The sequence below is a fragment of the Bos taurus genome, chromosome 13, assembly GCF_002263795.3.
Source record: "Bos taurus isolate L1 Dominette 01449 registration number 42190680 breed Hereford chromosome 13, ARS-UCD2.0, whole genome shotgun sequence".
NCBI classification, from domain to species: Eukaryota; Metazoa; Chordata; class Mammalia; order Artiodactyla; family Bovidae; genus Bos; species Bos taurus.
In genome coordinates, this window is record NC_037340.1 from 63,128,541 (window position 1) to 63,141,574 (window position 13,034).

The 13,034-nt window shown below is 55.2% G+C and overlaps 1 protein-coding gene across 1 annotated transcript; it reads right to left on the reverse strand.

The window, feature by feature from the left end:
- Nucleotides 1–598: 598 nt before the first annotated feature.
- Nucleotides 599–9,790, reverse strand: E2F1 (E2F transcription factor 1). The gene is made up of 7 exons (NM_001206079.1): nt 9,530–9,790; nt 4,768–4,858; nt 4,165–4,384; nt 3,219–3,371; nt 2,180–2,294; nt 1,859–2,084; nt 599–1,739 (listed from the first exon to the last, which is right to left on the reverse strand). The coding sequence occupies exons 1-7, from the start codon at nt 9,788–9,790 to the stop codon at nt 1,492–1,494; spliced, it is 1,314 nt and encodes a 437-aa protein (NP_001193008.1). The 3' UTR covers nt 599–1,491.
- Between the last annotated feature and the right edge of the window lie 3,244 nt (nt 9,791–13,034).

The window sequence follows — 13,034 nt, forward strand, 5'->3', positions numbered from 1 at the left end:
GACACCACCTTTTCCAGGAAGCTCTCCCTGATTTTCTCATTTGAGTTTCCTCCAGCAGATTCTGAGAGGTCCACAAAGGGAGGGAACACATGTCCCCAGAATCTGACACAGAATCAGCTGGTTGTAATTATCTGCTGCCTGTTTACAAATGTCCAGAAACATCTGGAAGGAGCATAGCCAACTGATCAGGGTGGCCTCTCTGTGGCTGGAAAAAAGGGAATTCATTGCTTACTTTACTGGACCAGTTTTTTAATTAGGGTAAAAAAAAAGGTGATGAAACCGATCATTCTTGGGGCTGTGAGGCTCAAATAAAATGAAGCCAGGCAGGGACAGGGAAACGGAAAGTAGGGAACGGTCATCACGCCAGCAACCTTGACCTCTCCCCGCCACAGACCTGCTCCCAGTACACAGTCCCCAAACTGGGCCCAAACACCATCAATATATTTATTAAAACCAAAGCAGAGGGAACAGAGCTATTAGGAAGGCAAATCAAAGTGCAGATTGGAGGGTGGGGCAGAGCAAGAAGTGGGGTGGAGGGGGCACTTCAAATGCCACAGGAAGGGCCCCTGTGGTCTGGGCTGGGGGGGGGAGGCCCTTCACCCCACCCCTCCCGCCCACCCTGTCAGTGAAGGTCCCCCACTCACCTCTCCCATCTCACATCCATCCTGGGGGCAGCTGGGGCCCTGCAGTGACCCCATGGGGAGGGACCACCCCCTCAATCCACCCATGGCTGTCAGTCAGTCAGTCTGTGTCTCCCTCCCTCACTTTCCGAATAAATAAACCACTCAGGCCTCAGCTCCTTCCGAGTGGGGCAAAAAACAGCTCAAGGACCCCTGCCCTCGCTCAGGGGTAAGGGAGTCGCGGCACCAGTCCCACATCCCTCCTACCCTTTGCTGATGCCCCAAGCTTGCCAAAAAGGCCTTGATAAATAAATAACGCTCCATTAAAGCTTCAATCAGAAAAACCTTTAAGACGATAGAAGTGCTCTCGCTGTCCTGCCAACAAGCAGGCCAAGGCCTCGCCACCTGGCCTGGTCAGCAGACAGGATTCTGGGGGCAGGTGGCCACCCTGGGCCTCGTGGGGCCCCTGGAGCAAGAAGACCAAAAGTGCAGTTAGAGCCCCCACCACGCGCACACATGGACTCATGCACACACACGTGGACACACTGGGGCGTGTTTTCAGTGCACGCACAGATGTGTTCACCTTCATTCCCCGGGACATGCACACACACATGCTCACACACCACTCACCCCGTGGACACACACGTCGGGGGTTGGGTGCATGCACAAACACACCACAAACAGAATTCCCTTCCTGGCTTGCTCAGCCTCCTGGCAGGAGCCAGACTCCAGAGCTAGAAGCCACTGGAGGTAGGAGAGAGGGGCATAAATTAAACGTTTCCAATTAGGCTAGGACGGCCAGGGGCGGGGGGCTCCAGGGCTGCAGAGACGGGGTGGGCATCTCAGGAGGCCCTGGTCCCCCTGAGCCCCGTCAGAAATCCAGGGGAGTGAGGTCCCCAAAGTCACAGTCGAAGAGGTCTCTGATGCCCTCACCCTCCTCGAGGCCAAAGTGGTAGTCGAGGGCCTCGTGGGGGGGGGACAGGGTGATGAACTCCTCGGGGAGGAGGCTGGAGAAGTCCTCCTTCACGTGCTCCAGGAGTGAGTCGGCCGCCACGAGCGGGGATAGGCGGTCCTCGTCCACGGGGGCCCGCAGGCCGCCCATCCGGGAAAGCAGAGGTTCTGGGGAGACGGGTGAGCATCACAGGCCGGGGACACCCCCGGCGGGGAGGGGCTGACACACCTGCCCACCCACCCGGGAGAGGGGCCCAGCCTACCCCGCCCACCCAGCCTTCACCAACCTTGCTCCAGGCTGAGCAGGGACTGACTGGGATCTGTGGCAGGGGATGAGCGGGGTGATGATGGTGGTGGTGGCACCGCAGTGGCAAGGTCAGCTGTCCTGTCCTCCTCCCCCGAAGCTGCCCCCTGGGACGGGGTCTTTCCAGGGCTGGTTCCACCCACACTCTCCTCAGGGCACAGGAAAACGTCGATGGGGCCTTGTTTGCTCTTAAGGGAGATCTGAAAGTTCTGGGTGGAGGTAGCAGGCAGGGTAAACTGAGGCTCAGCTGGACTACCAGCCCAGCTCAGTCCACCCTGGTCCAGTCTAGACTCCCAGGTCTCACCTCCGAGGAGTCCACGGCTTGGAGCTGGGTCTCAGGGGGGGCCTTGATCACCATGACCATCTGCTCTGCAGGGTCTGCGATGCTACGAAGGTCCTGGCAGGTCACATAGGCCAGGGTTGGTGGAGTCAAGGACCATATGATCTTTGGCCTTTGGGGGCCACCCACCCAGACACCTCAGAAGGCAGAGCCCATCCCTGCCTAGTCACTCCTGTCCTCTGCATCGCCCACTCCAGGGCCTGGCACATGGTCTCAAGCAGATCTCATGCCCTTGAGCCTGCTTCTACATCTGTACAATGAGATCACTCTACCTATTGAATCTCAAGGTAATGATAGCTGCCTATAATCATTTCATAAAAATTACTTAAATCCAGGCATAGTCCTAAGAATTTATTCAGACCCATGACCTTGATGTCAATTAGTGTGTGTGTGTGTGTGTGTGTGTGTGTGTGTGTGTGTGTGTGTGTGTTAAGTTGCTCAGTCATGTTCGATTCTGTGACCCCATGGACTATAGCCCACCAGGCTCCTCTCTCCATGGAATTCTCCAGGGAAGAATACTGGAATGGGTTGCCATTCTCTTCTCCAGGGGATCCTCCTGATCCAGGGATGGAACCCGGGTCTCCCACACTGCAGGCAGATTCTTTACCGTCTGAGCTGTTATCTCCAAAATGTATAAACATAACTTCTTTCAAAATAAAGTTTCTATTTTTGCAAATAAAAGCAACTCTAACCTTGAAGCTACAACTAGGTACTGAATCCCTGTATTAAATGTTATCCCTGTTAAATAAATCAGTTATTACTGATACTAGCTTTTCTGGTTTTAATCTGTACAGCTTTGAAATAGGATTGTTTTTCCCCTTTTCCAGAGGAAGCTGAGACTCAGAGAGGTTAAATAACTTGTCCAGTGTCACACCGTGAGTGAATGCTGAGCCAGGACCAGTATCCAAAGCCAGAACCCTCTCCTAAATCCAGGGCCCAGGGTAAGGCCCTCCACTCCCACTTGGATGGGGCCCTGATGACCCTCCAGGCAGTTCAAGGATATCGCTGGCTGTCAGCGTCCTCCGAGAGCAGACGCAGCTGGGTGCTGCAGGTGTGGAGCAGGTGATCCAGCTGCTGCTCACTCTCCTGCAGCTGCTGGAGGTCCTGGGTCAATCCTTCAAGCCGCCCGCTGATCCCCACCGTTGCATGGCTGCCTCTGCCGGGAGGCAACAGGAGGGGTCAGCAGCTCCCAGCCCCTCTTCCCTGGAGCTGTGACCCTCAGCAACCAGTCTGCTGCTGCCCCCTGCCCCTCACGGCCTGGCTCCTCAGCCAGGCTTCCAAGGCAGACTGGCTGGGTTCAGAGTTGGGCCTGAATGTCTGTGAACACCCACGTGGCCCTTGTAGGGGGCTGGGTAAGTACACAAGGATAAGACATGCCGTGGAACACTCTGTAGTTGTGCAAAAAGACATGGATGCGTTAGATACAAAAATGGAAGCATTTGTAAGACATATCAAGTGAGAAGAAAATAAATAAATAAATCGATGTAGAATGGAATATTTACCCAAAACTGAAAACGCAGACGTGTCAGAGTGGAGTAAGATGACCGGGGAAAGAGGTGAAAACGGGAAAAAAAAAAAAACAGCTGTGTTAGCCAAGCTCATCAACGGCAACAGAAGCCAGAGCAGTGGTCACCTGGGTGGTATGAGGAAGGGACAGTGTCTGGGAAGAGGCACAGGGGAAGTTTCTGGGGTGCTGGAAATGTTCCTTATCCTTATCCAGATGGTGGTTACCCAGGTGAAGAAATGGAAAGTTGAGCTGCGCTAGATATGTAAGATTTGTGTTCTTTCCTGCATCCATCACCTCACGGAAGCCAGCTCTCCTCTCTAAACCTCGGTTTGCCCAGCTGTTAAGATGGGGACGCAGGCAGCCACAGCAGGTATGGCTCTCAGCTCCTCTGGCCCGGCCCACCCTGGGCCTCCGCCTACCCTCCTGTCCGGCCGGTACCTACAGCCACTGGATGTGGTTCTTGGACTTCTTCGCGATGAGGTGGATGCCCTCCAGGACGTTGGTGATGTCGTAGATGCGCCGTTTCTGCACCTTCAGCACCTCTGCCGCCCAGTTCAAGTCGACCACTCCATCAGCCGAGCGGCTCAGTAATTCCAAGAAGCGTTTGGTGGTCAGGTTCAATGATGTTTCGTAGCGTGACTTCTCCCCTGGGGACTTCACACCTGGAGGCCAGGCAGGACAAGGTCCCTTAGCACCACCCCCAGCCACACTGGGCTCCCTGGCAACGGCAGGGCAGGAGGATGGTAGGGTGGGGGTGGGAGGGGGCAGATGGTTCCTTCCCTTTGGTGAGGCCAAGCAGGGAGGCCCCATGACTGCTGCCTGCCAATCACAGAATTCCTCTTCCGGCTGGGGAACTTCCCACCCGCTAGGGCTTGGGGAAGCCATGCCAGGCGGCCACTCCAGCTGCCCCTTGGGGCCCCCTGAGGCCTGGATCAGACCCAGGCCTGACAGACCAGAGCTTACTCTGCAAGCATGCCTGTCTGTCCACGCCCCCTCAATGTGGGTCTGGCCAGGGGGCCTGCCCGAGCCCAAGCCCTGGGGGTACCTTTTCCTGGGTGGCGGCCTCTGCCCCGAGCTGGCCCGCTGCTCTCAGCCAGGTATTGATGGTCAGTTTCCAGGTTCAGCCTCCGCTTCACCTATGGCAAAAACAATGGGAGGATGCCCAGTAACCAGGAGAGTGGGGCCACAAGAGACCTGGCTGAAGACCAGGTGCTTCTGGGCAGCCCCCTGCCCCAGTCACTCTACCAGGATGCCCAAGAGTATGAGTGAGGGGGAGGTCCCAGGCAGCATGATCCTACCCCGCAGGACAGAACACTCAACTGGAAGGCAGAAGTTCAAGCCCCAGTTCCGCCACTACCTCCCTGGGGGACCTATGGTAGTCTGCAAACTCTTTTGCTTCTCCTCTTTTCCACAGATGGAGCCTAACGTTCCCTTAAGCATGGGCCCGATCTGGTGACTCGCTTCTAATGGACAGAATGTGGTGGAAGTGACGGTATGTCACTTCTGAGACAGGGTCACACAGGCACTAAAGCTTCCTCCTTGCTCTTTATTTGATCCCTCCCTCGTGGTTGGAGCTAGCGGCCATGTCACGTAGGCACTCAGATAGCCCTAAGGAGGCCCAAGTGGCAAGAAACTAAAGCCCTGCCCCCAACAGCAACACGGGCAGGCTTAGAAGCATATCCTCCAACCCTGGTCATGCCTTCTGATGACTGCAGCCAGGCCAACATTTGGCATTAACCTCAGAAGAGGTCCTCAGCCAGAAGCACCCAGCTAAGTCACGGCTGAATTTCCCACCCTCAGAAACCATATAACAAATGTCTGATGTTTTAAGCCATTGGGATACTGATCCCCTGAGTGAGTAACTACCTCTCTCTGGTTTCTGATTTGTCTGTGAATAAGGCAGCAGAATCATGGCCCCATCTTACAGGTAGGACAACTGAAGCCCAGAAAGACTCAAGGTGATACAGGCAGGAAGTGCCAGAGCCAGGATTCCCGCACGAGAATGGAGACTGCCCTGGGGATTTCACAGGCATCTCTCTCATATCCTGACCCAAACCAGCTATACCTGCCCCTCTGCCACCCACAGGGTTTCCTGAGCTAGAACCTGGTTCAGGCCCACCCACTGCCCTCATCGCATCTAGCTGCCAAAATTCCCGTCACCACAGCCACTGGCACCTCCTATCTGGACCACCCGGCTTGTCTTCCCGCTGGTCTCCCTGCCTCCGTCTGTCCCCTCCACCTTAGTCTCCTCATCTGCCACCACTTCTCCCACAGGAAGTTCTGCTGAGCTTCTGAGTTTCTTCACAGCCCTGCACCGCCAAGCCTTAGCCCATGCTCGTCCCTCCCTGGCTGGCCCTCGCCTCCCTCCCTCCGAGTTCACGCCAACGCTTCCCCCTCCAGAGAGGCACCTTACCCATCACCTCAGTCTTTCCAATCAATCGCGCAATAGAAACTGAGCCTCGCAACCGTTTCCCACATGGTCTCTCGCCAGAAATTTCTGCAGGTGTTTGTCTCACCCAGAGGCCAGGGAGCCCCTCAGAGGCAGGCACTGGGTCTGAATAATCTCTGCACGTAAGGTCTGGGCATCAGCATGTTTGCTGAATGAACCGCCCCACATGCTGCCGGACTCAGACACACCCTCTCACGCAGGCACCCATAGATTTTCTCAGGTATCTGCCAATATCAGAGCTAATGCATGCTGAGTGCTTCCTGTGTCCTGAGCACTGCTAGGTAACTGCTTCACCTGCGTGTGATCACCCACAACCTCCAGCCGCCTTGCAGCAGGGGTTCTGATGACTTCCACTTCCTCAGGAGTCTGCACCTCGCAAAGGTCACACAGTGAGAGGTGGAGTCAGGATTCGAACCTTAGTGGGCTGGGCAGAGGCTCATCCGGAAGCCAGGCTCCCACAAGCCAAACCACAATGTACCCGCTCTCCAGCCTCGCCCCAAAGCCCTGAACCCTAGCATGCTCCAGCCAACCGCACCCTTTGCCTCCTTCCTGCTCCCTCAAAAGGGTGCCCAAGCTGAAGGTGGATCCATGCCACACTCAGGCAGACGGATGCCCATCTCTGCTGCTGTTCTTCAGAGATGCGGGCACAGGGACCCAAAAAGCAGGGATGAAAGAAATCCAGATGACTCAAATACCTATCCATGGGAGAGGCCACAAAAACTGGTTCATCCAGCCCTTGGAATACCACACTGCTGTCAAGAAGGATGGGGGCAGGTTGATACAAAACTCTCCCAAAGACATATTGACAAGAAAAACACGGTTATGAAGCAATGCATTTATGTGATCCCTTTTGGGGATTAAAAAGCTCATGAAACCATTTTCTCGGCTTCAGATTGTATTATTATAGAATCCATTTCAGTAGTAACCTTGGTATCAGGGCGAGGACCACGAGGAATTGCTGCCTTGTCTCTAAAGCGGGGATGATGCGCTATTGGCACACAGAAGTAAAGGAAAAACTTCAATTTCTAAAACTTTAGAAAGATGTCATAACCACCTTAAAAAAAGAAAAAAAGCAGACTCTGGAAGAGAAAAAAGGAAAAATGAATGGGGCTGGGGATCTTGTCCCCCTCAACTTTCTCATCTCTTCTTCTATAGTAAATATGTATTATATTCAGTTTGTTTTTAAGAGCCATGACAACGGGGGAGACGTGGACAGAAAGAGCCGGGAGTAATGGGTGAATTGCACAGAGCCTTGAAGGCAGGAGGTACTCAATGAATGCTCACTGTGCAGAAGCTGAGCCTGCAGCTTGTTTCAAGGACTGCCCCCAAACAGATGCTAGTGCAGAGGGAGAGTGGAGGCCACGGCTCAGATAGCCAGCGGCTACTCACAGGCACGTTAGGGGGTGTTGGACAGCAAAAGCTGAGCCCATGTTTCTGAACAGCAGCAAGGTGGTACCAGGCCCTAGCCCTGCTCACGGCAGAAGACACGTACTAGCCCTTAAGTACTGTGATGGCAGAGGCTCTTTACGTGCCTCTGTGCCTAGAACCTCAGAGGCACTCAATAACAACTGCTGAATGAATGGAATGCTCAGACCCAATGAGGCTGCACCTGACACCCCGGGTGTGGAGCAGAGGGCAAACCTCCTGATCCCAGTCCCTGGCTGTCCCTCTAAGCCTGAAGCTCCATTGCCCAAGGGCAGGGCAGCCCTAGGCCTAAGCACCTGTCAATCAGCTAAATAGAGGCTACTGGATCAGGCTCCAAGCTGGTACCTGGAGGGACAGGTTGCTGGGGTATAGGAGACCAATCAGGGGACTGACCCTGTGCAACTTCCCTCCCTCTCACTTATTAGGAGGAAGGGACCCTGGGCTTCCTTCATCTCTAGTAGCATCTCCAGGAAGTAAGGCATGCCAGCAGTTAACCACTCAGGAAATCTGGACTGGTCCCACCACTCATGAGCTGACTCACCAGGGAAGGTTCTAACATCTCTAAGCCTCAGCTTCCCTATCTGTAAAACGGGAAAGTTGTTGACAGGGTTAAACGAGTTAATTGGGTAAAGTGCTTGGCACATGGCCGAACTCACAAAACAGTCTCAAAACAATGGTGCCTCCTATTGTTATTATTAGCATCTCAGTGATTCCGGAAGGACGGACATACTGGGCAGGGGGCCAAAGGGGTCGGGGGAACCTTGTTGGGATGTCTCAGGGACCAGCTGCTACCCAGGCCTCCGTCAGCAGTTGGGCTTCCACCTCCTTGCCCTGGGCCCTGCCTCCCGCCTCAACTTGCTCAGCCAACTGTGCTGAGACCCCATCCTGCCTGCCCATCCATGCCCTAACTCTACCCACAGGCTGCACCAGTCAAACTGGTCTCCACACCCTGTCCTGCAGCCCACAGGACCAAGCTCTAGGCCTCCGCCCCCGCCTTCCCCCCTCCCCCTAATTCAGACACCTCTCTGGGCCCCCTAGTCTCAACTGTCTTTAGCCTCTTGCTGTGCAGGGAGCACTTTATCAAGGGATCTCCCTGGAGCATTTACTCTCTCCTGGCACTGGGGGCCTCCTCTCCAGCTCCCAGAGGCCTAGCCCACCCAGGACTTCCACTGGGGCCCGGGGGTCTGCCTGCCTGATTAATGAGGTTCCATGGCAACCAGGGCCTGGGAGGGTGGAGGGTGGCAGATGGAAGGACAGGCAGAGGGAGGGGATCAGCAGCTGGCCCAGTCACCCCCGCCCCTGCAGAGAAGGCCTCCCAGCCAGGCAGCCTGTCCCCAGAGGCCCAGAGGGCCAGGCCTGCACCTGGCAGTCCCAGAGGCAGGAAGGAGGGTCTCCTCAATGGTTCTTCTATGGTCTGGTCCCAGAACACCCCCCTTTGACCTCCCCAAGCAGCCATGCCCACCACCCAGCCACAAGTTCTGGTCTGAAGCCAGCAGGCCTCAGTTTAAATCCCACTTGCAGCCCTGTGACCAGGGGGCAAGCCACTTCCCCTCTCTGGGCACAGTTCAGATGGGCACAGTGACAACACCGAGCTCACAGCATGGATGTGAGTTTTAGCTGCCTTGAAGTCAGCCAGAGGCCTGGCATGCAGTCAGCGACAGCTGAATACACGTGGACCATTATTATCATTGAGTCTGCTCCGGCGAGGAAGCTGAGGCCCAGAGCACAGAGCAGCAAACAAGGACTGGCCCGAGGTCACCCCGCACCCCAGGGCGGAGCCCTGAGGCCCAACCCAGGCTCGGCACCGCCCAGCCTGGGCGCTTCAGCCCACCCTCCCCCGCCCCCGCTGCCGCCGGGCCAAACATCGTGCCCCGCCCGGGTCTGCGCGGGGGTCCAAGGCATGCACTCGGCCCAGTGTCCCTGGTGTCCGTACCGGCGGGCGGCCGAGCGCGGGGCGCGGCGCGCTGGGTGTGGGCCGGGGCGCCTGCGGCGTGGCGAAGAGCAGCAGGTCAGGGTCCCGGGGGCCGGCGGCGGGTGCGGCGGGGCCGGCGGGGGCCGGCGGGGCGCTGGCGTCCTGCGCGGTGGAGATGATGACGATCTGCGAGGAGTCGAGCAGCCGCAGCGCGCCGGCCCCGAGCAGGGCCTCCAGCGCCGGCGCGCAAGAGCCGCCCGCGGGGGCCCCGGCCACGGCCATGGCGCTCACGGCCCGCGCGGCGCGGGTGGCAGTCGGCGGCGGCGGCGCGGGCCCATGGCGGCAGGTCGAGGCGAGGGCTAGATCCCGCTCCGGATCCCGCTCCGCCCCCGGCCGCCGCTGCCTGCAAAGTCCCGGCCACTTTTACGCGCCAAATCCTTTTTGCCGCGAAAGAGCCACGAGCCGCCGAGCGCTACCACCATTGGCTGCTCGGGCTGTGACGGAGGCGACGGCGACGGTGCCCATTGGCTGCAGCGCACCGTGCCGGCGGCGGAGGGCGGGACGGGGCGGCGGCGCGAGGCAGCACGGCCAATCGGGGGTCGGGGCGCGCGCAAGCTTTGTCGGGGCGGTGCCAGGCGCGTTTGCACTCCCCGCCCTCAGAGGGGACGGCCCCTGTCCGAGGCGTGGTGGCCCCACCTCCTCCCCGACGCACCCCCATCTGCCCGATGCCTCTAAGTGGAGACACTGAGGACAGAATGTGCATTAAGCATATCAACGTCAGCAGACCCCACGTGACTCCGAGAACTCTCACCTGTGGCCCCAACACCCTCGGCCAGATCTCTAGAAACTGCCCCTCCTCTCTTCTGGGTTCTCAGGCCCACCTCCAAGCTCCGGCCCATCTCCCTCAACTTCCTCACCAAAGCCGTTCACTTTCAAATCGTGTGGCCACCCTATTCCTCTCACCCAGAGCCCAAGCAGAAGGGAGCTGTCAGAAAATGGGGAGGAATGTCTGGCCTACTACAGCTCTGGGCTTTTCTACAAGCCCTCCTATAGCTGGAAACTCCAGTACCCTATGCACAATTTCTGCTTGAACTGATCCACTCATTCAACAAACGTTTTGAGAGCCGGCTCTAAGCCCCATTCTTGACTCCTGGCGCTAAGGAACTCACAGTATAGGGAAAAAGGGAAGAGGGAAACAGGTACAAGCATTTACAACATGATGTGGAATTTTCACTATTAATTCCATGTTAGATCTCACAAAGGGAGGAGGTGAGTATGCTGAGCATGAAAATGCATTTAATCCGGAGGCCCTGGGACCTCTCCATCAGCCATTTCTCATTGCTCAGATCAGCTGATTTGAGCAATACTGTCCTCTCCTCTATGCCAGGCTCTGTGCCAGCACTGAGGGCAGAGATGTAAAAGGCTTGATGATTTCTATGAACTTGCCTGCCATCTGGTGGGGACTGACCCATCAGGGGAAAAAAAAAGAAAGCTAAGACGCAATCAAGAATGAGATTCCTAGGCCCCATATAAATATCACTTCTTCCAGGGAGCACTCAGGTATTGAAGTTACTGGCTTCCTCCATTGTCCACCCCAACCTCTGTTCCAGCACTGAGCGGGCACACTGGATCTCTTTATCTGCCTTCCTTATCAGACTGGGAGCTCCAATAGGGCCTCTTCCCAACACTGGCCTGGTCCACAGGAGGTGCTGAGAAGGGCTGTAAAAAGAAACAAGCTCACACTGGAGGCTACCTGGAATGTCCCAGGTTTCAGAATCACCTGGGTGCTTGTTAACTATGGGCCCACCCCATCCCTGCCAATTTAGAATCTAAGCGCCCAGGAGTCATTTTCACAAGCAAACTTCTACCCTCATGCCAGGTGGTTTTCATGTACATTCACACTGGAGAACAAATCAGTGTACTTGTATAACCAAAATGTGTGGGGCAGCCTCAAATAACAGCACCTTGCAGACACTTCATAGCCTCAGTTTCCTCATCTATAAAATGGGCTCACTGCCATTCCCCCACCTCACCTTCCAGGGTTGCCATGTGGATGAAAAGTACAAGGGATCTGAAAGTGTTTCAAAAACCATTAAGATGAGGTGGTTTAGGAACACACCAGGAGTTTCTTAAGCAGTTTGTGAAATTACTCATCGCAAATCCCAGACTATATGAGCACTAGAAGAGATCAGAGAGACTAAATAAGCTTCTTACAGTACAGAAGGGAAAACTGAAGCCCATTCAGGAGTGATACCAGCCAGTGACACAATCTGGCAGGCAATGGATTTCCAGCCCCAGGGTTGGCCTGTCCCCCTCCTCCCTCCTCAGTTCGAGAAGCTCCCACTAGAATGGTAGGTCTCACTCTAAATAGCCAAGCCAGATCCTGACAAGAGGGTGAGAGAAGCCAGCAACATTCCCACTCCAGAGGGAATTCACTTCCTTCACACATTCCCAAAGGGGCTCAACAACAGTAGCATTCATTCTGTGAAGCTCTTTCATCCCCAACAGTCATTCAGCAAACATTTATCAGGTACCTATTATATACCAAGCACTGTACTGGTTGCTGGTGAAGGAAGACAGATACCATTATTATTGCCCCATTTTAGGATGAGGAAACTGAGACCTAAAGGGCATGAGCTTATCTAGCCAATGAAAAAGCTTATTATTCAGACTTAATAAGACCAAAGCCTGGGGATTTTCAACACCCTGCCCTCCCTAAAGTATTCCAGTACACAATCTCCTAGGTCAAAGCAGGTGCCCTCCTTCCCACAAGCTCTCCTGTCCTCCTGTAGCAAAAGGGAGTAAAGAGCAGAATTTCCAGTGTGAACTCAGAGATAAGGGCCTTCTGCATCTATTAATACCCACTTGAAAGCCGCAAAGGCTTTCTAAGATAGAGCCTCTTAGCCCCAAGCCCGAGGTATCCTGATAAGCCTGTTCTCAACAGTTCTCAGGCTTCAAAAAAAAATCCACAATTACTGGGCAGCCATTTCCACTGATGATCTCCTTTCGACCTGATAAATAAGTGAAGCTCATTTATCTACATGGCTCAGGAAGGAGGCTCAGAGAGGGGCACTCGCTGCTCAAGGTCACACAGCAAAATAGAAGTCTTCCTCTGTAAAACCCAGGGCCTGCCCTTCATGTACAACCCCTCTGTAAATACCTCAGGGTCAGCCTCAGGGCTGTTAAGAGTACAATGTGTGGTTTCCAAAAGGTATTATGTGGATAGTGGCTTAATTAACAGGGGCTCACTGTCCATCTCCACCTTTCTCAAGTCCTAACTCAAGAGAAGTCCAAAGGGGTAGAAGCTCCTGGAGCCACGATCCTTTGCCTGAAGATCTCTTTCCTAGAGGCAGGCTGGTGGAGGAGTGATAGCCTGGGTTTCTAAATCAGGTGGATGTAAACGAGAATCCGAGTCTGTGACCTTGGACAAGTCAATTCACTTCCTCTGAGCCTCACTCATTCATCCACTCCCCAGTCTCCATTCAATATTTACTGAGCCCCTGCTATGTATCCGACATTGTGCCAG